Source organism: Arachis hypogaea, chromosome 19 (assembly GCF_003086295.3).
Source record: "Arachis hypogaea cultivar Tifrunner chromosome 19, arahy.Tifrunner.gnm2.J5K5, whole genome shotgun sequence".
NCBI lineage: Eukaryota > Viridiplantae > Streptophyta > Magnoliopsida > Fabales > Fabaceae > Arachis > Arachis hypogaea.
In genome coordinates this window covers 92,398,241-92,419,418 of record NC_092054.1, presented here as the reverse complement: position 1 = coordinate 92,419,418, position 21,178 = coordinate 92,398,241, and the positions used below count along the sequence as shown (strand labels likewise).

The following is a 21,178-nucleotide window of genomic DNA, read 5'->3' as shown; positions in this document are numbered from 1 at the left end:
AGTCAATGAATGCATTGATTGAGGAAGAGATGAGAATGATTTGATCCGGAGAATTCAATATCTCCTAAAACCTAATGAGCTTCCCCATTTCTGATCTATCCATTCTCTTTACATTTTGCTCTTTAATTTGATGCTCAATCCCCATTCCCATTTAATTTCTTGCAATTTAAGATTCTGATCTTTACATTCTGCAATTTAATTTCAGTTCATTTAATTTCTTTCAATTTAAGTTTCCCACCAATTTACATTCTGCAATCCCAATTTCAATTCTGATTTAGTTTAACTAGAACAATTCTCCAATTAAAATTTCTCAACCAACCAATCCCTGTGGGATTCGACCTCACTCTATAGTGAGTTTTTACTTGACGACAATCCGGTGCACTTGCCGGTGAAAATTTGTTAAGAGACAAGTTTTCATGGCATCAAGTTTATACTACCATTAAATTGGTAATTTTAATTCACCTTTGATTCCACTAGATGCCTTGATGTGTTTGTTAGTGAATTCAGGTTGTGAAGGCTAGGAATGGATCAAAGGAGTGAAGAGAAAAGCATGCAAAGTGGAGAATTCATGGAAAAACAAGGATTTGGAGTGCATACATCGACGCGCACGCGTGAAAATGAGGTCGTCCAGGTGACGTGTACACGTGCCATGACGCGTACGCATGTGAAGGAAAACGACAGACGACGCGTACGCGTGGCCCATGCATACGCATCGCAGCTCGCCCGTGACCTCATTAAAGTGAAAACACTGAGGGTGATTTCTGAGCTGCCTCTTCTAGACTAGGAAGCAATTAGTTGTAGACTAGGAAGCATGTAGTTAGTTTTTAGAGAGAGAAGCTCCCTCTTCTCTCTAGAATTAGGTTAGGATTAGGTCAAATTCTCTTAGATCTAGGTTTAATTCCTTGTTTTCATCTTCTCTTATTTACAATTTCTTGTTGTATTGTCTTAATTCTTCTCTTTTCTCTTGTTAATTTCTCATTTTCTTTATTTTTATCATGAACTCTTGTTAATTTCCATTTTTTTTTAGTGTAATTTTGAGGTATTTCATGCTTAATGTGCTTTTCTTAGTTGTTGTTGTTAATTTCTTGCATTGGGTAGTAGTAGATTGCATTAATGAGCACTTTGTTGAATTTGGTTTGTTTGATGTTCTTTTATTGTTAATTAAGTTGTTGTTATTATTTTCTTGCAATTGGTAGTTGTTAGATTTTACTCTTGTTGTCATTTTATCTTGCTTTCTTTTTCTGCCTTCCAAGTGTTTGACAAAATGCTTGGTAGGATGTTAGAGTAGATTTTTTAGCATTCTTGGCTTGGAAAGAGAAATTAGGTGATCTTGAGTCATGAATACCCAACTCGTGTTGGTGATCTAGAGTGATTAGTTAATATTGTTTCCATTGACTCTAATCTCTAGCTAATTCAATTAGTAAGTTGATTAGGACTTTTGGACTCAGATTAACTAGTCATATTTGACTTTCTCCCTATGTTGAAGATGACATTGTACTTTCTTCCGATGTTGGAGATGACGAAATAGGATTAGCTCTTGTTAATCATTGTTATGATTAGGGATTAGGATAGAAAGCCTATATTCTCAATCCTTGCCATGAATGTCTCTTTTTATTAATTGCTTTCTTTAGTTGCTTGCTTTACTTTTGTTGTCATTTATTTTCTTGCCCTTTTATCAATCAAACCCCTTTGTTCCTCCATAGGCAATAATTGATCACTTCATTGCAATTCCTTGTGAGACGACCCGAGGTTTAAATACTTTGGTTAATTTTCATTGGGGTTTGTACTTGTGACAACCAATCTTTTAAAATTTGATTTGAGGATCGATTGTCGGTTTGGACTATACTAGCAACGGAATTATTTGTGTGAAATTCCAAACCATCATAAATCTTCATATCAATTACAGGCAACTAAATAAGGTCACAATAAAGAATAAGTACCCACTGCCGAGGTTTGACGATCTCATGGATCAGTTACAAGGAGTTGGGGTCTTATCCAAGATCGATTTGAGATCCGATTATCACCAGATAAGGGTGAGAGATGAGGACATCCCTAAGACCGCTTTCAGGACTCGTTATGGTCATTATGAGTACACTGTAATGACTTTTGGGTTAACAAATACTCATGCAGTGTTTGTGGATTATATGAACAGAATCTTCTGCCCGTTTTTGGATAAGTTCGTTGTCGTCTTTATTAATGATATACTAATTTATTCTAAGACTGAAGAAGAACTTGTGAAACACCTGAGGATCGTGTTGCAGATACTAAAGGAAAGGAAACTCTATGAGAAACTGTCCAAATGTGAATTCTGGAAGGACGAAGTGAAGTTTCTTGGCCATGTAGTGAGTAAGCAAGGCATAGCAGTAGATCCTTCTAAGGTGGAAGCAGTGATGGAGTGGGGGCGACTGGCCTCGGTAACTGAGATAAGAAGTTTTCTGGGCTTAGCTGGCTACTATCGAAGATTCATCAAAGGCTTTTCACAAATAGCTTTGCCATTGACAAGGTTAACCCCCAAGGACGCGTCATTTGTTTGGACTTCTGAGTGTGAAGAGATCTTTCAAGCATTGAAGCAAAACTTGACCACTACGCCTGTGTTGGTGTTGCCTGAACCGAATGAACCATTTGAGGTGTATTGTGATGCCTCACTAAAGGGTATGGGGTGCGTGCTGATGCAGCACCGGAATGTGGTGGCATATGCCTCACGACAATTGAGGCCTCACGAAGTCAATTAACCGATGCATGACCTAGAACCTGCTGCGGTTATGTTTGTGCTAAAGGTGTGGAGACATTACCTCTATAGGGTTAAGTTCCGAGTTTTCTATTATCACAAGAGCTTGAAATACCTCTTTAATCAGAAAGAGCTTAATATGCGGCAGAGGAGGTGGATGGAGTTACTGAAGGACTACGACTTTGAGTTGAATTACCATCCGAGGAAAGCGAATGTTGTGACGGATGCATTATGTCGGAAGTCGTTGTATGCTGCTTAGATGATGCTTCGAGAAGAGGAGTTGCTCAAGGCATTCAAGAGTTTAATGATCGGTGTTCAAGATGTGTCTGGAACTCTGTGTTTGAGTCAATTACAAATCTCAAGTTATTTTAAATCCGAACTCCTAAAAGATCATCAAAACAATGACGTGTTACCAAAGGTGTTGCCAGCTATTGAGCAAGGGAAGTAGTGGAGAGTGTCATGGGATCAAGATGGGTTGTGGAGATTCAAGAGTAGGATCATTGTGCCAGATGTTGGGACTTTGCAGCAAGATATCTTAAAAGCTATGTTCTGGTGGCCTGGTATGAAGAATGATGTGGCGGAATATGTCTCAAAGTGCTTAACTTGTCAAAAGGTGAAGATTGAACACCAAATACATTCCGGGACATTGCAACCCTTGGAGATTCCGCAATGGAAGTGGGAGAGCATTGCGATGGATTTTGTCTCGGGATTGCTAAGAACTGGAGCCGATTTTGATGCTGTTTGGGTAATTGTGGATCGGCTGATGAAGTCCGCTCACTTTCTATCCATTCGGATGAACTATACTCTTGTGGAGTTAGCACGCTTGTACATAGAGGAGATTGTGAGACTTCATGGTCTGCCTACTACTATAATTTCTGTCAGAGATTCCCGTTTCACTTTGAGGTTCTGGGGTGCATTTCAGAGAGCTTTTGGAACCCGTTTCAGCTTGAGCACAGCTTACTATCCTTAAACAGGTGGTCAATACGAGAGGACGATCCAAACCCTGTAAGATATGTTGAGGGCTTGTGTTCTAGATCAGCCGGCGATCTGGGATCGGTATATGCCACTAGTGGAGTTTGTGTACAATAATAGATACCATGCGAGCATCGGAATGGCTCCATATGAGGCTCTGTATGGGAGAAAATGCAAATATCTGCTATGCTGGTATGAAGTTGGGGAGAAAAGTTTGTTGGGGCCCGAAATGATAGATGAAACTACTGAATAAGTCAAGAAAATACGAGATAGGATGCTCACTACTCAGAGCCATCAGAAGAGTTACGCTGATCAGAGGCCGAAGCCCTTAGAGTTTGAGGAAGGAGACCATGCTTTCCTTAAGGTTACTCCAATGATAGGAGTGGGTAGAGCGATTAAGACAAAGAAGCTGAATCCTCGATACATCAGTTTGTTTCAGATTTTCGAGAGGGTTGGACCGGTGGCATATCGGATGGCTCTACTGCCTCACATTTTGAACATGCACGACGTATTTCACGTGTCTCAGCTTCGGAAGTATACTTCTGATGCTAGCCATGTGTTAGAACCTGAATCAGTCCAGTTAATGGAAGATTTGACTCTGCCGGTGACTCCAGTCAGAATTGATGATATGAGTATTAAACGGTTGCGTGGGAAAGAGGTTTCATTAGTCAAAGTGGCTTGGAGTCGTGCCGGTATTGAGGATCACACTTGGGAACTTGAGTCAGAGATGCGAACGGACTACCCGCACCTATTCTCAGGTAACTGAATTTGAATTTTGTGGGCGAAATTCCCATTTAGGTGGATAGAATGTAAAACCCGGTTAATTAGTGACTAATTAACCCATAAAATAAAATTTAATCTAGAAAATAAGAAATGAGATTTTTATGGTTTAATATGATAGAGAAAATTAAGACGAGAATTTCGACACTAATTTTAAAGAATTTGGCCCAAGATTAGGCCAAACAGGCTAAACTAAACCAACTGGGCCTGTATTGGGCCCTTGGCCCAACCCAAACCCATTAGAACAAAAGAGCACAGCTCTTCCTCCCCTTCCTTAAAACCAAACACGCTGAAACATGCAAGGAAAGGGGGAAGAACACTCTTCCAAAGTTCTAACCCTTACTTGATCTTCAAATCACCATATCTTTTGATCCGGAGCTCCAATTACCGCACCATTTGTGGTCACGTGACCACGTTGTCGAGCTCTACAAAGCCCATAACGTTGTTTCTGAGGTGAACCACGTTCTCATCTCAGTTCTTCCAGCCTTTATTTTCAAAATTTATGGGTAAAAATGTTGAGATTTGTGAGCTTTTGATGTTATAGGATCCAACTAGCTTGAAGGAGAGGCTTAATCTTGTCTTCTTGATCCTTATGTGTGGTAAGATTCTCAACTCTAATGGAATTTATTGGTTTATGATGTTTGGGTATTAAGTGGCTATGTTTGAATATGATATTGTGGTTTAGGTAGTGTATATATGTGTGTTGGAGTTTGATTGAAGTATTGGAAAGCTTGGAAAGGGGATTTTTTACTGAATAATCTGGTTGAAGGGTGTTGGAGCTTTTGAGAGCCTGTGAAATAGTGATATTTGAAGTGTTCTGGGTTGAGCAGGGAATTAGCCAAGGTATGGTTTCGGTTTCCTGTATCTAAAATGTAATGTGGTGTGAAAACTTACGCTAAAGACCCTAAAAGAGGATTTGAACTATTGATGCTGTTGATTGGTTGAGATAAATTGTGTTGTTATGTATGTGATTAGTGGATTTTGGATGTTTTGATGGTATGATGTATGAGAGTGGTGCACGAAATTGTGATCTCAGGTAACGGCGCCAGAAACTCTGTACGCACGTCTTAATAAATCGTTTTTCATTCACAACTTCGATGCAACTAACTAGCAAGTGAACTGGGTCGTCCAAGTAATAAACCTTACGTGAGTAAGGGTCGATCCCACAGAGATTGTCGGCTTGAAGCAAGCTATGGTCACCTTGTAAATCTCAGTCAGGAAGATATAAAATAGTTATGGAGTTTTCGAACATAAATAATAAATAGATAGAAAATAAGGATAGAAACACTTATGTATATCATTGGTGAGAATTTCAGATAAGCGTATAGAGATGCTTTCGTTCCTCTGAACCTCTGCTTTCCTGTTGTCTTCATCCAATCAGTCTTACTCCTTTCCATGGCTGGCTTTATGTAAGGACATCACCGTTGTCAATGGCTACTTTTAATCCTCTCTGGAAAATGGTCCGATGCGCTGTCACTGCATGGCTAATCGTCTGGAGGCATCACCCTTGCCAATGGCTGCATCCCATCCTCTTGTGAAAATGGTCCAAATGCTCTGTCACAGCACGGCTAATCATCTGAGGTTCTCGATCATACTAGAATAGGATTCACCCTCCTTTTGCGTCTGTCACTATGCCTAGCACTCGCGAGTTTGAAGTTCGTCACAGTCATTTAATCCCAGAGTCCTACTCGGAATATCCCAGACAAGTTTTAGACTTTCCGGACTCTCATGAATGCCGCCATCAATCTAGCTTATACCACGAAGATTCTGATTAAGAGATCCAAGAGATACTCATTCAATCTAAGGTAGAATAGAAGTGGTTATCAGGCACGCGTTCGTGGGGGATCGATGATGATTGTCACGTTCATCACATTCAGGTTGAAGTGCGATTGAATATCTTAGAAGCGGAATAAGTTGAATTGAATAGAAAAACAGTAGTACTTTGCATTAATTCATGAGGAATAGCAGAGCTCCACACCTTAATCTATGGAGTGTAGAAACTCTGCCGTTGAAAATACATAAGTGAAAGGTCCAGGCATGGCCGAGAGGCCAGCCCCCATAACGTGATCACAGGATCAAAAATACAATCCAGGATGTCTAATACAATAGTAAAAAGTCCTATTTATACTAAACTAGTTACTAGGGTTTACAGAAGTAAGTAATAATGCATAAATCCACTTCCGGGGCCCACTTGGTGTGTGCTTGGGCTGAGCTTGAATGTTACACGTGCAGAGGCTCTTTCTGGAGTTGAACGCCAGGTTGTAACGTATTTCTAGCGTTCAACTCTGGTTTGTGACGTGTTTCTGGCGTTTAACTCCAGACAGCAGCGTAGAACTGGCGTTCAATGCCCTTTTAAGTCGTCTAAACTCGGCCAAAGTATTGACTATTATAAATTGCTGGAAAGCCCTAGATGTCTACTTTGCAACGCAATTGGAAGTGCGCCATTTTGAGTTCTGTAGCTCCAGAAAATCCATTTTGAGTGCAGGGAGGTCAGAATCCAACAGCATCAGCAGTCCTTCTTCAACCTCTGAATCTGATTTTTGCTCAAGTCCCTCAATTTCAGCCAGAAAATACCTGAAATCACAGAAAAACATACAAACTCATAGTAAAGTCCAGAAATGTGAATTTAACATAAAAACTAATGAAAACATCCCTAAAAGTAACCAGATTCTACTAAAAATATACTAAAAATAGTGCCAAAAAGCGTATAAATTATTCGCTCATCACAACACCAAACTTAAATTGTTGCTTGTCCCCAAGCAACTGAAAATCAAATAGGATAAAAAGAAGAGAATATACTATAAATTCCAAACTATCAATGAAACATAGCTCCAATTAAACGAGCGGGACTTGTAGCTTTTTGCCTCTTGAATAGTTTTGGCATCTCACTTTATCCATTGAAGTTCAGAATGATTGGCATCTATAGGAACTCAGAGTTCAGATAGTGTTATTGATTCTCCTAGTTCAGTATGTTGATTCTTGAACACAGCTACTTTATGAGTCTTGGCCGTGGCCCTAAGCACGTTGTTTTCCAGTATTACCACCGGATACATTAATGCCACAGACACATAATTGGGTGAACCTTTCAAGAATGTGACTCAGCTTTGCTAAAGTCCCTAATTAGAGGTGTCCAGGATTCTTAAGCACACTCTTTTTTTGCTTTGGACCTTGACTTTAACCGCTCAGTCTCAAGTTTTCACTTGACACCTTCACGCCACAAGCACATGGCTAGGGACAGCTTGGTTTAGCGGCTTAGGCCAGGATTTTATTCCTTTAGGCCTTCCTATCCACTGATGCTCAAAGCCTTGGGATCTTTTTTATTACCCTTGCCTTTTGGTTTTAAGGGTTACTGGCTTTTTGCTTTTGCCTCTTCGTTTTAAGAGCTTTTGACTTTTCTGCTTGCTTTTTCTCTTCTTCTTTTTTTTTCTATTTTTTTCTGCAAGCTTTGTTCTTTGCTGCTTTTTCTTGCTTCAAGAATCATTTTTATGATTTTTCATATTATTAAATAACATGTCTCCTTGTCATCATTCTTTCAAGAGCCAACATATTTAACATTCTTAAACAACAACTTCAAAAGACATATGCACTGTTCAAGCATTCATTCAGAAAACAAGAAGCATTGTCACCACATCAATATAATTAAACTAAGTTCAAGAATAAATTCGAAACTCATGTACTTCTTGTTCTTTTGAATTAAAATAGTTTTCATTTAAGAGAGGTGATGGATTCATAGGACATTCATAACTTTAAGACAAAGTTACTAAATATTAATGATCATGTAATGAAGACACAAACATGGATAAGCACTTAACATAGAGAAAACGAAAAACAGAGAATGTAAGAACAAGGAATGAGTCCACCTTAGTGATGGTGGCGTTTCCTTCTTGAGGAACCAATGATGTCCTTGAGCTCTTCTATGTCTCTTCCTTGTCTTTGTCGCTCCTCCCTCATTGCTTTTTGATCTTTTCTTATTTCATGAAGGATGATGGAGTGCTCTTGATGTTCCACCCTTAATTGTCCCATGTTGGAACTTAATTCTCCTAGGGAGGTATTGATTTGCTCCCAATAGTTTTGTGGAGGAAAATGCATTTGAGGCATCTTCGGGATCTCATGATGATGAGCTTCATGCATCTCTTGAGATCCATGAATGGGCTCTCTTGCTTGCTCCATCCTTTTCTTAGTGATGGGCTTCTCTTCCTCAATGGGAATGTCTCCTTCTATGAAAGCTCCAGCTGAGTAACATAGATGGCAAATAAGATGAGGAAAAGCTAGCCTTGCCCCAGGAGAGGGCTTTTCGGCTATTTTGTAGAACTCAAGGGAGATGACTTCATGAACTTCTACTTCCTCTCCAATCATGATGCTATGAATCATGATGCCCCGATCCACAGTAACTTCAGATCGGTTGCTAGTGGGGATGATGGAGCGTTGGATGAACTCCAACCATCCTCTAGCCACAGGCTTGAGGTCCAGTCTTCTTAATTGAACTGGCTTGCCTTTGGAGTCAATCTTCCATTGAGCTCCTTCCACACATATGTCCATGAGGACTTGGTCCAACCTTTGATTAAAGTTGACCCTTCTAGTGTAGGGGCGTGCATCTCCTTGCATCATAGGCAAGTTAAACGCCAACCTCACATTTTCCGGACTAAAATCTAAGTATTTCTCCCGAACCATTGTAATATAATTCTTTGGGTTTGGGTTCTTACTTTGATCATGGTTCCTAGTGATCCATGCATTGGCATAGAACTCTTGAACCATTAGGATGCCGACTTGTTGGATGGGGTTTTTTAGAACTTCCCAACCTCTTTTTTAGATTTCATGTCGGATCTCCGGATACTCATTCTTCTTGAGCTTGAAAGGGACCTCGGGGATCACCTTCTTCTTGACCACAACATCATAGAAGTGGTCTTGATGAGCTTTAGAGATGAATCTTTCCATCTCCCATGACTCGGAGGTGGAAGCTTTTGTCTTCCCTTTCCCTTTTCTAGAGGATTCTCCGGTCTTAGGTGCCATCAATGGTAATGGAAAAATAAAAAGGTTATGCTTTTACCACACCAAACTTAGAATATTGCTCGCCCTCGAGCAAGAGAAGAGAGAATAGATAAAGAAGAAGAATAAAATATGTAGGAGAGGGGGGAGGGGTGTATTCGGCCATGAAGGGGAAGAGAGGGTTGTGTTGTGTGAAAATGAAGAAGAATGGAGGGCTTTATATAGGGAAGGGGGGGTAAGGTTTGGCCATAAGGGTGGATTTTGGGTGGGAAATTGATTTTGAATTTTGAAGGTAGGTGGGGTTTATGAGGTAGGTTTATGGGTAAGAGTGGATGGATGTGAGTGGTGAAGTGGTGATAGGGAAGAGAGATTGAGGTGATTGGTGAAGAGTTTTGGGGAAGAGTGTTTATGGGATTGTGTGAAAGAGGGGTGAGAAGAAGTGAGTGGAGGTAAGTGGGGATCCTGTGGGGTCCACAGATCCTGAGGTGATCCTGTGGGGTCCACAGATCCTGAGGTGTTCAAGGATTTACAACCTTGCACCAAATTAGGCATGCAAAATGCCCTTGCACACAACTCTGGGTGTTCAGCGCTAGATTGGTGCTTGTTCTGGGCGTTGAACGCCCATTTGTTGCCCATTTATGGCGTTGAACGCCAGAACCATGCTTGTTCTGGGCGTTCAGCGCCAGCTCTTCTCCAGGGTGCAATTCTGGCGTTCAAACGCCCAGATGCTGCCCATTTTGGGCGTTCAGCGCCAGAACCATGCTCTGTTCTGGCGTTGAACGCCAGCCAGATGCTTCTTACTGGCGTTTAAATGCCAGTAAGGTCTTCTTCCAGGGTGTGATTTTTCTTCTGCTGTTTTTGATTCCGTTTTTAATTTTTATATTTATTTTGTGACTCCACATGATCATGAACCTAATAAAACATCAAAGAACAGGAAAAATAAAATTAGATAAATAAAAATTGGGTTGCCTCCCAACAAGCGCTTCTTTAATGTCAATAGCTTGACAGTGGGCTCTCATGGAGCCTCACGGATGTTCAGAGCATTGTTGAGACTTCCCAACACCAAACTTAGAGTTTGGATATGGGAGTTCAACACCAAACTTAGAGTTTGGTTGTGGCCTCCCAACACCAAACTTAGAGTTTGACTGTGGGGGCTCTAGTTGACTCTGCAGAGGGAGAGGCTTACTGTGCCTCTTTTCCATGTTTACAGAAGGATAACCTTGAGTTGTAAACACTAGGGAGTCCCCATTCAATTGAAGGACTAATTCACCTCTGTCAACATCAATCACAACTCTTGTTGTGGCTAGGAAGGGTCTTCCAAGGATGATGAATTCATCCTCATCCTTCCCAGTATCTAGGACTATGAAATCAGCAGGGATGTAAAGGCCTTCGACCTTTACTAATACGTCCTCTACTTGTCCATAAGCCTATTTTCTTGAATTGTCTGCCATCTCTAATGAGATTCTAGCAGGCTGTACCTCAAAGATTCCCAGTTTCTCCATTACAGAGAGTGGCATGAGGTTTATTCCTGACCCCAGGTCACATAGAGCCTTCTGAAAGGTCATGGTGCCTATGGTACAAGGTATTAGGAACCTTCCAGGATCTTGTTTCTTCTGAGGCAATGTCAGTTGATCCAGATCACTCAGTTCATTAGTGAACAAGGGAGGTTCATCTTCCCAAGTCTCAATACCAAATAATTTGGCATTCAGCTTCATGATTGCACCAAGGTACTTGGTAACTTGTTCTTCAGTAACATCCTCATTCTCTTCAAAAGAGGAATACTCATCAGAGCTCATGAATGACATAAGGAGGTCTAATGGAATCTCTATGGTCTCTAGATGAGCCTCAGATTCCTTTGGTTCCTCAAAGGGAAACTCCTTATTGATAACTGGACATCCCAGGAGGTCTTCCTCACTGGGATTTACGTCCTCCTCTTCCTCTCCAGGTTCGGCCGTGTTGACTATGTCAATGGCCTTGCACTCTTCTTTTGGATTTTCTTCTGTATTGCTTGGGAGAGTACTAGGAGGGATTTCAGTGATCCTTTTACTCAGCTGGCCCACTTGTGCCTCCAAATTTCTAATGGAGGACCTTGTTTCATTCATGAAACTTACAGTGGCCTTAGATAGATCAGAGACTAAGTTTGCTAAATTAGAGGAATTTTGTTCAGAGTTCTCTGTCTGTTGCTGAGTGGATGATGGAAAAGGTTTACTATTGTTAAACCTATTTCTTCCACCATTGTTAAAGCCTTGTTGAGGCTTTTGTTGATCCTTCCATGAGAGATTTGGGTGATTTCTCTACGAGGGGTTATAGGTGTTTCCATAAGGTTCACCCATGTAATTCACCTCTGCTATTGTAGGGTTTTCAGGATCATAAGCTTCTTCTTCAGAAGATGCCTCTTGAGTACTATTGGATGCAGCTTGCATTCCATTCAGACTCTGAGAAATCATATTGACTTGCTGAGTAAATATTTTATTCTGAGCCAATATGGCATTCAGAGTATCAATTTCAAGAACTCCCTTCTTCATAGGCGTCCCATTACTCACAGGATTCCTCTCAGAAGTGTACATGAACTGGTTATTAGCAACCATGTCAATGAGTTCTTGAGCTTCTGCAGGCATTTTCTTTAGGTGAATGGATCCACCTGCAGAAGTATCCAATGACATTTTAGCCAATTCAGATAGACCATCATAGAATATATCCAGGATGGTCCATTCTGAAAGCATGTCAGAAGGACACTTTTTGGTCAGTTCTTTGTATCTCTCCCAAGCTTCATAGAGGGATTCACCTTCTTTCTGTCTGAAGGTTTGAACATCCACTCTAAGCTTACTCTGCTTTTGAGGAGGAAAGAACTTGGCTAAGAAAGCCTTGACCAGCTTATCCCAAGAGTTCAGGCTATCTTTGGGTTGAGAGTCCAACCATATTCTAGCTCTGTCTCTCACAGCAAAAGGGAAAAGCATGAGCCTGTAGACTTCAGGATCTACTCCATTAGTCTTAACAGTATCACAGATCTGCAAGAATTCAGTTAAGAACTGAAAAGGATCTTCAGATGGAAGTCCATGAAACTTGTAGTTCTGCTGCATCAGAGAAAATAATTGAGGTTTAAGCTCAAAATTGTTTGCTCCAATGGCAGGAATGGAGATGCTTCTTCCATGTAAATTAGAATTAGGTGCAGTAAAGTCACCAAGCATCCTCCTTGCATTATTATTATTTTCGGCTGCCATCTCCTCTTCCTGTTCGAAAATTTCTGAAAGGTGCTTGCTGGATTGTTGTAATTTAGCTTCTCTTAGTTTCCTCTTCAGAGTCCTTTCAGGTTCAGGGTCTGATTCAACAAGAATGTTCTTGTCCTTGCTCCTGCTCATATGAAAAAGAGGGAACAGAAAAATAATAATAGGGATCCTTTTTACCACAGTATAGAGGTCCCGGTGTGAGTAGAAGAAAAGAAGAAGAAAAAATTCGAACACAGATGGAAGAGGGGGTTCGAATTTGGGTGAGATGAAGTGTTAGTAGATGAATAAATAAATAGAAGGAGATAAGAGAGAGAGAGAATTTTCGAAAATAATTTTTGAAAAAGAGTTAGTGATTTTCGAAAATGGTTTTTGAAAAAGGTTAGTAATTTTCGAAAATTAAAATCAAAAATTAAAATAATTAGTTAATTATAAAGAAATTTTTGAAAAAGAAGGAAAGGATTTTTGAAAATTAGAGAGAGAGAGTTAGTTAGGTAGTTTTGAAAAAGATAAAAAACAAACAAAAAGTTAGTTAGTTAGTTGAAACAAATTTGAAAATCAATTTTGAAAAGATAAGAAGATAAGAAGTTAGAAAAGATATTTTGAAATCAAATTTTTGGAAAAGATATGATTTTGAAAAAGATAAGATAAAAAGATATTTTTGAAAAGATATGATTGAAATTAGTTTTTGAAAAAGATTTAATTTTTAGAATCACAATTAATGACTTGATTCACAAGAAATCACAAGATATGATTCTAGAACTTAAAGTTTGAATCTTTCTTAACAAGCAAGTAACAAACTTGAAATTTTTGAATCAAAACATTAATTGATGATGTTATTTTCGAAAATAAGGAGATAAAGATAAGAAAAAGATTTTTGAAAAATATTTTTAAAATTTTCGAAAATAAAAGAGAAAAATGAAAAAGATTTGATTTTTGAAAAAGATTTTGAAAAAGATAAGATTTTTAAATTGAAAATTTGATTTGACTCATAAAAACAACTAGATTTTAAAAAGTTTTGAAAAAGTCAACTCAAATTTTCGAAATTTTAAGAGAGAAAAAGGGGAAGATATTTTTTTGATTTTTGAAATTTTAATGATGAGAGAGAAAAACATGCAAAATGATGCAATGCATGAAAGTTATGGATCAAAGCAAGGAATGCATGCAAGAATACTATGAATGTCAAGATGAACACCAAGAACACTTTGAAGATCATGATGAACATCAAGAACATATTTTTGAAAATTTTATATGCAAAGAAAACATGCAAGACACCAAACTTAAAAATTTTTCATGTATAGACACTATGAATGCAAGAATGCATATGAAAAACAAGAAGACTTACCAAGAACAACTTGAGGATCATGAAGAACACTATGAATGCATGAATTTTTCGAAAAATGCAAGATGAACATGCAATTGACACCAAACTTTCAACTTGACTCAAGACTCAAACAAGAAACATGAAATATTTTTTATTTTTATGATTTTATGATTTTTTTTGTATTTTCTTTTAATTTTTTCGAAAATCATTTTGAAAAAGAAAAATAAGGATTCCAAAATTTTTAATATGAATTCCAGGAATCTTATGCTCTTTAGTCTAAAGCTCCAATCAAAGGATCAGGCATGGCTTAATAGCCAACCAAGCTTTAGTATGTAACTCAGACATGACACGCCTGACATTCCCCATCCAGAAGAATTAGACATGGCTTTACAGCCAGCCAGGCTTCAACATGCTTCATGAAACACTAGAATTCATTCTTAAAAATCTGAAGAAAAATATATTTTTGAAAACATTTTTATTTTAAAATTTTTTCGAAAACAAAGGAGAAATTTTGGAAAGATTTTCGAAAATTTTTTTTTTTGAAAATAAAACAAAAAGAAAATTACCTAATCTGAGCAACAAGATGAACCGTCAGTTGTTCAAACTCGAACAATCCCCGGCAACGGCGCCAAAAACATGGTGCATGAAATTGTGATCTCAGGTAACGGCGCCAGAAACTATGTACTCACGTCTTAATAAATTGTTTTTCATTCACAACTTCGATACAACTAACCAGCAAGTGCACTGGGTCGTCCAAGTAATAAACCTTACGTGAGTAAGGGTCGATCCCACGGAGATTGTCGGCTTGAAGCAAGCTATGGTCACCTTGTAAATCTCAGTCAGGCGGATATAAAATAGTTATGGAGTTTTCGAACATAAATAATAAATAGATAGAAAATAAGGAAAGAAACACTTATTTATATCATTGGTGAGAATTTCAGATAAGCGTAAAGAGATGCTTTCGTTCCTCTGAACCTCTGCTTTCTTGCTATCTTCATCCAATCAGTCTTACTCCTTTCCATAGCTGGCTTTATGTAAGGAAATCACCGTTGTCAATGGCTACTTTTAATCCTCTCTGGAAAATGGTCCGATGCGTTGTCACTGCATGGCTAATCATCTGGAGGCATCACCTTTGCCAATGGCTGCATCCCATCCTCTTGTGAACATGGTCCAAATGCTCTGTCACAACACGGCTAATCATCTGAGGTTCTCGATCATACTGGAATAGGATTCACCCTCCTTTTGCGTCTGTCACTACGCCCAGCACTCGCGAGTTTGAAGTTCGTCACAGTGATTTAATCCTAGAGTCCTACTCGAAATACCACAGACAAGGTTTAGACTTTTCGGACTCTCATGAATGCCGCCATCAATCTAGCTTATACCACGAAGATTCTGATTAAGAGATCCAAGAGATACTCATTCAATCTAAGGTGGAACAGAAGTGGTTGTCAGGCACGCATTCATGGGGGAATGATGATGATTGTCACGTTCATCACATTTAGGTTGAAGTGTGAATGAATATCTTAGAAGCGGAATAAGTTGAATTGAATAGAAAAACAGTAGCACTTTGCATTAATTCATGAGGAACAGCAGAGCTCCACACCTTAATCTATGGAGTGTAGAAACTCTGCCGTTGAAAATACATAAGTGAAAGGTCCAGGCATGGCCGAGAGGCCAGCCCCCATAACGTGATCACAGGATCTAAAATATAATCCAGGATGTCTAATACAATAGTAAAAGGTCCTATTTATACTAAACTAGTTACTAGGGTTTACAGAAGTAAGTAATTGATGCATAAATCCACTTCCGGGGCCCACTTGGTGTGTGCTTGGGCTGAGCTTGAATGTTACACGTGCAGAGGCTCTTTCTGGAGTTGAACTCCAGGTTGTAATGTATTTCTGGCGTTCAACTCTGGTTTGTGACGTGTTTCTGGCGTTTAACTCCAGACAGCAGCATAGAACTGGCGTTTAACGCCCTTTTACGTCATCTAAACTCGGCCAAAGTATAAACTATTATACATTTCTGGAAATCCCTGGATGTCTACTTTCCAACGCAATTGGAAGCGCGCCATTTTGAGTTCTATAGCTCCAGAAAATCCACTTTGAGTGCAGGAAGGTCAGAATCCAACAGCATCAGCAGTCCTTCTTCAACCTCTGAATCTGATTTTTGCTCAAGTCCCTCAATTTCAGCCAGAAAATACCTGAAATCACAGAAAAACACACAAACTCATAGTAAAGTCGAGAAATGTGAATTTAACATAAAAACTAATGAAAACATCCCTAAAAGTAACCAGATTCTACTAAAAACATACTAAAAACAGTGCCAAAAAGCGTATAAATTATATGCTCATCAGAGAGATATGCATGTTTTGATATCTGCTTAATGATTGGTTGAGATTGAATTGTCATGTTGATGGTGAGGATGATATTGATTGTATGTATTGATGGTTGATGGAATTGGTATTGTTGAAACTTGGGATGGGGAAAGATATATGATATGATATTTTGTTTGAAATTGAGTTATTTGATTAAGATTGGTCAAAATGGTGGATTAGTGGATTGTGAATTTAATAAGAACATTAAAAATAGGAGTTGAGGAGGCTTGAGGTTGATTTTGGTAGGTTTTGGTTGGTTTTAAAAGGATTTGGAAGTGTATGTTTTGAAAATTGGAAGCTTGTGAACTTTTGTAAAAATGAATTTTTGATGAACTTCAACAGATCATATCTTGAGCTACCGTTTTTAAAATTTAATGCGTTTTATATCAAATGAAAGATAATTTAACAAGCTTTAAAATGGTTTAAATTTTGTGGAAATCTAAATTCTATAGAAAGAGATATGATCGTTGAAAGTTGGTGCCTGAAATCTGAATTCTGTGAATGCTACAGAATTTGTGATTTTTGGTTTGTGTGCGCATGCATAGCCTTGTGCGCACACACACCCGTAGATTTTTGAAACTGTGCGCACGCACAGCCTTGTGCACACGCACACACGGGGACATGGTTACTGTTGGAAGCGTTAGCACGCTCTATGCGCACACACAACTAACGAAGTTTTGCAAGTTGTGCGCATGGACAGCCTTGTGCGCACGCACACGTTGGGAGGTGTATTCTGTTGAGTGCGTTCGCACGTCCTGTGCGTGCACTCAACAATGAAAAGTTTGCTTTCTGTGCGTACACACAACCTTGTATGCACGCAGACTTTCTGAAAATCCTTCTGGGCGTGCGCACGCACACCCCTGTGCGTACGCGCTTTCTTATAAAAACCTTATTTTTAAATGTTTCAGCTTCCTGGCAAGCTTGTAATCTTCCACGATCCTATTTTCTAGCAAGTATAATCTTCTTTGGTGTTTTAAAACTGAATTTCAAGCAAGTATAATTAAGAGAAAGCTAGGGAAGGGGGTTACTTGTGGATGAAGAAAAGGAAAATATTGAGGAATTATGACTAATGAGGATTGTACGAGTTGTTGAGGAGGATGGTGGAATGCTGTATGTGATATGAGCCGAGTGGCTATATGTGATGATGGTTTATGGCTGTATGTGATAATGGTTTATGGCTAGTTATGAATTATGATTTTAAGCCGGATGGTTGAGATAGATATTGAATTATGGTTGAGAATGAATGCATAGATATACTGATTAATTGACATCGTAATTGTTGCACTCTACCTATCTGAGATACGAGTTTCCCTGGGGGAAAGTAGTGGCTAGCCACCACATGCTCCAGGTCGAGACTCGATACTCTGCTGACCCTATGTTGTACATGTGGCCGGACACTGTAAAAGTTCCGAATGAGCTCGCCCCCATGGATAAACACTAGTGAGGGTGTTGTATGTGAATTATGATTATGTTTGTGAATAACTCGAGTTGGGGATGCGCGACAGAGGGACAGTCCAATGGTTAACTACCAGGACTTGTCGGGTTGGCTTTATAACCAATAGATAAGACTCATCAGCCACTAGGAGAGACATGCATCATATGCATTATATGTGATTTGTTTGGAATGTCTAATTGACTGCATAATTACTTGCTAATTGTCTAAATGCCGCATCTGCTTCCTATCTGTGCATTTCCTTGTTAATATAATTATGTTTTCGATATTAAATTACTGGTGGCAGTTGGGAGGTTCGAAGGATTTGGAAAGGGGAGTTTTAGTTAGACTGAAAATCCTTAGTTAGTTGCCTATTTTCTTTTCTCATGGTTTAAGTTATGTTTATACGCTTTGATTATGAATTGGGAGTTCTAGGATTGCCTTCGGCTTTCCAAGGATATACTGTATTATCTCCTCTTGGAGGTTATTTCAGAGAAACAGGTTTTGTAACTTGTCTTTTGGGTTTCTTTTGGGTTCTTCTATTTTATATATGTATGTATACTTCTATGCTTGGACCGATTATCTTCGCAAACTGAGTCTTGAGCTTTGATATCTATATTCTTGGCACTCTTTTGTATATATACTCGTTGTTCATACAAAAATCCACTCATCAAAATGGCGCCGTTGCCAGGGAATTGCAATGGTATTATGTTGTTGGTTATTGTATATATGTGAATATTGTGAATAGCTTGATTTTTGGATTGTTTGTTAGTTTTTGCGAGCTTTAGGACTTTGTTTCATTATTTCTTACTAGCTTTTGTTTCTATTTTCTCTTGCTATCATGAATTCTCACTTTGGCTATGAGTTTGGTTCTAATTATGTTGTAGAAAATGGAAGCCTCAATGAGGATGTGTATCAAGGATGGGACAATCAAAGGTGGGAGGAGCCATATGCATATGATCAATCCTATTGGCAACAACCCCCACCAATGCACTATAAACAAGAGCCATTCTATAATGCATATCAATCCAATGGCTATGGTGAATCTCCTTGTGACTTTCAAGAACCCCCACCATGTGCCTATGAACCTTACCCTCAACATAACCCTCAACCATACTCACAAGCCCCTTTCCACCAAACACCCTCATATGACCCTTATCTATATCCATCATTCCAACAAACATATGAGCCATATGAACCACATATAGAGCCACCACCATCTCAACATCACCACTTCCAAGAGCCACCTCCTCCATACTATTACCAAGATGAACCACCTCCAATGTATGAAAATTTTTAACCACAAGATGAATTCTACCTTCCACCATAACCTTCCATGGAGAAATATCCATGTCCATCGATTCAAGAGCCATATGATCCTAATCATGTTATCCAAGCGGAACAAGAGTCAAGGGATCGTCTTAAGGATGCAATGGACCAACTTCAAGCAACCATGGAGCGTGTTGTGCAACAAGTGGAAAAATTGGAGAATGTTGAACTACGACAACCCTACCAAGAAGAACCACCTTCCTATTTTGAACCCTTCCTCCAAAATGATGAACCCTCCTATCCACCCCAAGCCCTAATGGATGGTTATCTCACTTTGCTATGTTGATGAGCGGATAATTTATACGCTTTTTGGCATTGTTTTTAGTATGTTTTTAGTAGAATCTAGTTACTTTTAGGGATGTTTTCATTAGTTTTTATGTTAAATTCACATTTCTGGACTTTACTATGAGTTTGTGTATTTTTCTGTGATTTCAGGTATTTTCTGGCTGAAATTGAGGGACTTGAGCAAAAATCAGATTCAGAGGTTGAAGAAGGACTGCTGATGCTGTTGGATTCTGACCTCCCTGCACTCAAAATAGATTTTCTGGAGCTACAAAACTCGAAATGGCGCGCTTCTAATTGCATTGGAAAGTAGACATCCAGGGCTTCCCAGCAATATATAATAGTCCATACTTTGGCCAAGTTTAGATGACGCAAACTGGCGTTCAACGCCAGCTTTCTGCCCAATTCTGGCGTCCAACGCCAGAAAAGGATCCAAAACCAGAGTTGAACGCCCAAACTGGCACAAAAGGTGGCGTTCAACTCCAAGAAGGACCTCTACACGTGCAACACTCAAAGCTCAGCCCAAGCACACACCAAGTGGGCCCCGGAAGTGGATTTATGCATCAATTACTTACTTCTGTAAACCCTAGTAGCTAGTTTATTATAAATAGGACATTTCACTATTGTATTTGACATCCTGAGTTTTATCTCGGATCATAGTAGTCTTGATTACTCCGGTTCCCCTCTGGGGCCGAGACCAATGAACTCCATTATCACTTATGTATTTTCACGGTAGAGTTTCTACACTCCATAGATTAAGGTGTGGAGCTCTGCTGTTCCTCAAAGATTAATGCAAAGTACTACTATTTTCTATTCAATTCATCTTATTTCGCTTCTAAGATATTTATTCGCACTTCAACCTGAATGTGATGAACGTGACAATCATCATCATTCCCTATGAACGCATGCCTGACAACCACTTCCGTTTTACATTAGAATTGAATGAGTATCTCTTAGATCTCTTAATCAGAATCTTTGTGGCATAAGCTAGAATGATGGTGGCATTCAAGAGACTCCGGAAGGTCTAAACCTTGACTGTGGTATTCCGAGTAGGATTCAATGATTGAATGACTGTGACGAGCTCCAAACTCGCGATTGCCAGGCGTAGTGACAGACGCAAAAGGATAGTAAATCCTATTCCAGCATGATCGAGAACCTACAGATGAATAGCCGTGCCGTGACAGGGTGCGTTGAGCATTTTCACTGAGAGGATAAGATGAAACCATTGACAAGGGTGATGCCTCCAGACGATTAGCCGTGCCGTGACAGGGCATTTGGATCATTTTCCCGAGAGAAGACCGAAAGTAGCCATTGACAGTGGTGATGTATCATATAAAGCCAGCCATGGAAAGGAGTAAGACTGATTGGATGAAGACAGCAGGAAAGCGGAGGTTCAGAGGAACGAAAGCATCTCCGTGGGATTTACAAGGTGACCATAGCTTGCTTCATACCAACAATCTCCGTGGGATTCGACCCTTACTCACGTAAGGTATTACTTGGACGACCCAGTGCACTTGCTGGTTAGTTGTGCGAAGTTGTGAACCATGGTATTGGCATCATATTTTTTGGCGCCATTACCAGGGAAAGAAAGAGCGATGAGTTTTACATAATTAAAGTGTGATCACAATTTCTGCGCACCAAGTTTTTGGCGCCGTTGCCGGGGATTGTTCGAGTTTGGACAACTGACGGTTCATCCTGTTGCTCAGATTAGGTAATTTTCTTTTTGTTTTGTTTTCAAAAATTTTTC

At 39.4% G+C, this 21,178-nt stretch overlaps 1 protein-coding gene and 1 non-coding gene across 2 annotated transcripts; both read left to right on the top strand.

The window, feature by feature from the left end:
- Nucleotides 1-3,740: 3,740 nt before the first annotated feature.
- Nucleotides 3,741-4,466, top strand: LOC112778521 (uncharacterized). Its single transcript, XM_025822830.1, has 3 exons — nucleotides 3,741-3,892; nucleotides 3,974-4,128; nucleotides 4,276-4,466. Exons 1-3 carry the CDS (start codon nucleotides 3,741-3,743, stop codon nucleotides 4,464-4,466), a joined length of 498 nt encoding a protein of 165 aa, XP_025678615.1.
- A 7,717-nt stretch (nucleotides 4,467-12,183) lies between these two features.
- On the top strand, nucleotides 12,184-12,291 carry LOC112782135 (small nucleolar RNA R71). Its single transcript, XR_003192873.1, has one exon. It is a non-coding gene; the product is annotated as a small nucleolar RNA R71 (small nucleolar RNA).
- Nucleotides 12,292-21,178: the final 8,887 nt, after the last annotated feature.

What these genes read in the sequence shown, in the direction of transcription:
- LOC112778521 (XM_025822830.1), top strand. Translation starts at nt 3,741, where the DNA reads ATGTTGAGGGCTTGTGTTCTAGATCAGCCGGCGATCTGGGATCGGTAT. An exon ending in TGCAAATATCTGCTATGCTG is followed by an intron (nt 3,893 to 3,973) that starts GTATGAAGTTGG and finishes AATACGAGATAG; the next exon opens with GATGCTCACTACTCAGAGCC. An exon ending in GCTGAATCCTCGATACATCA is followed by an intron (nt 4,129 to 4,275) that starts GTTTGTTTCAGA and finishes AACCTGAATCAG; the next exon opens with TCCAGTTAATGGAAGATTTG.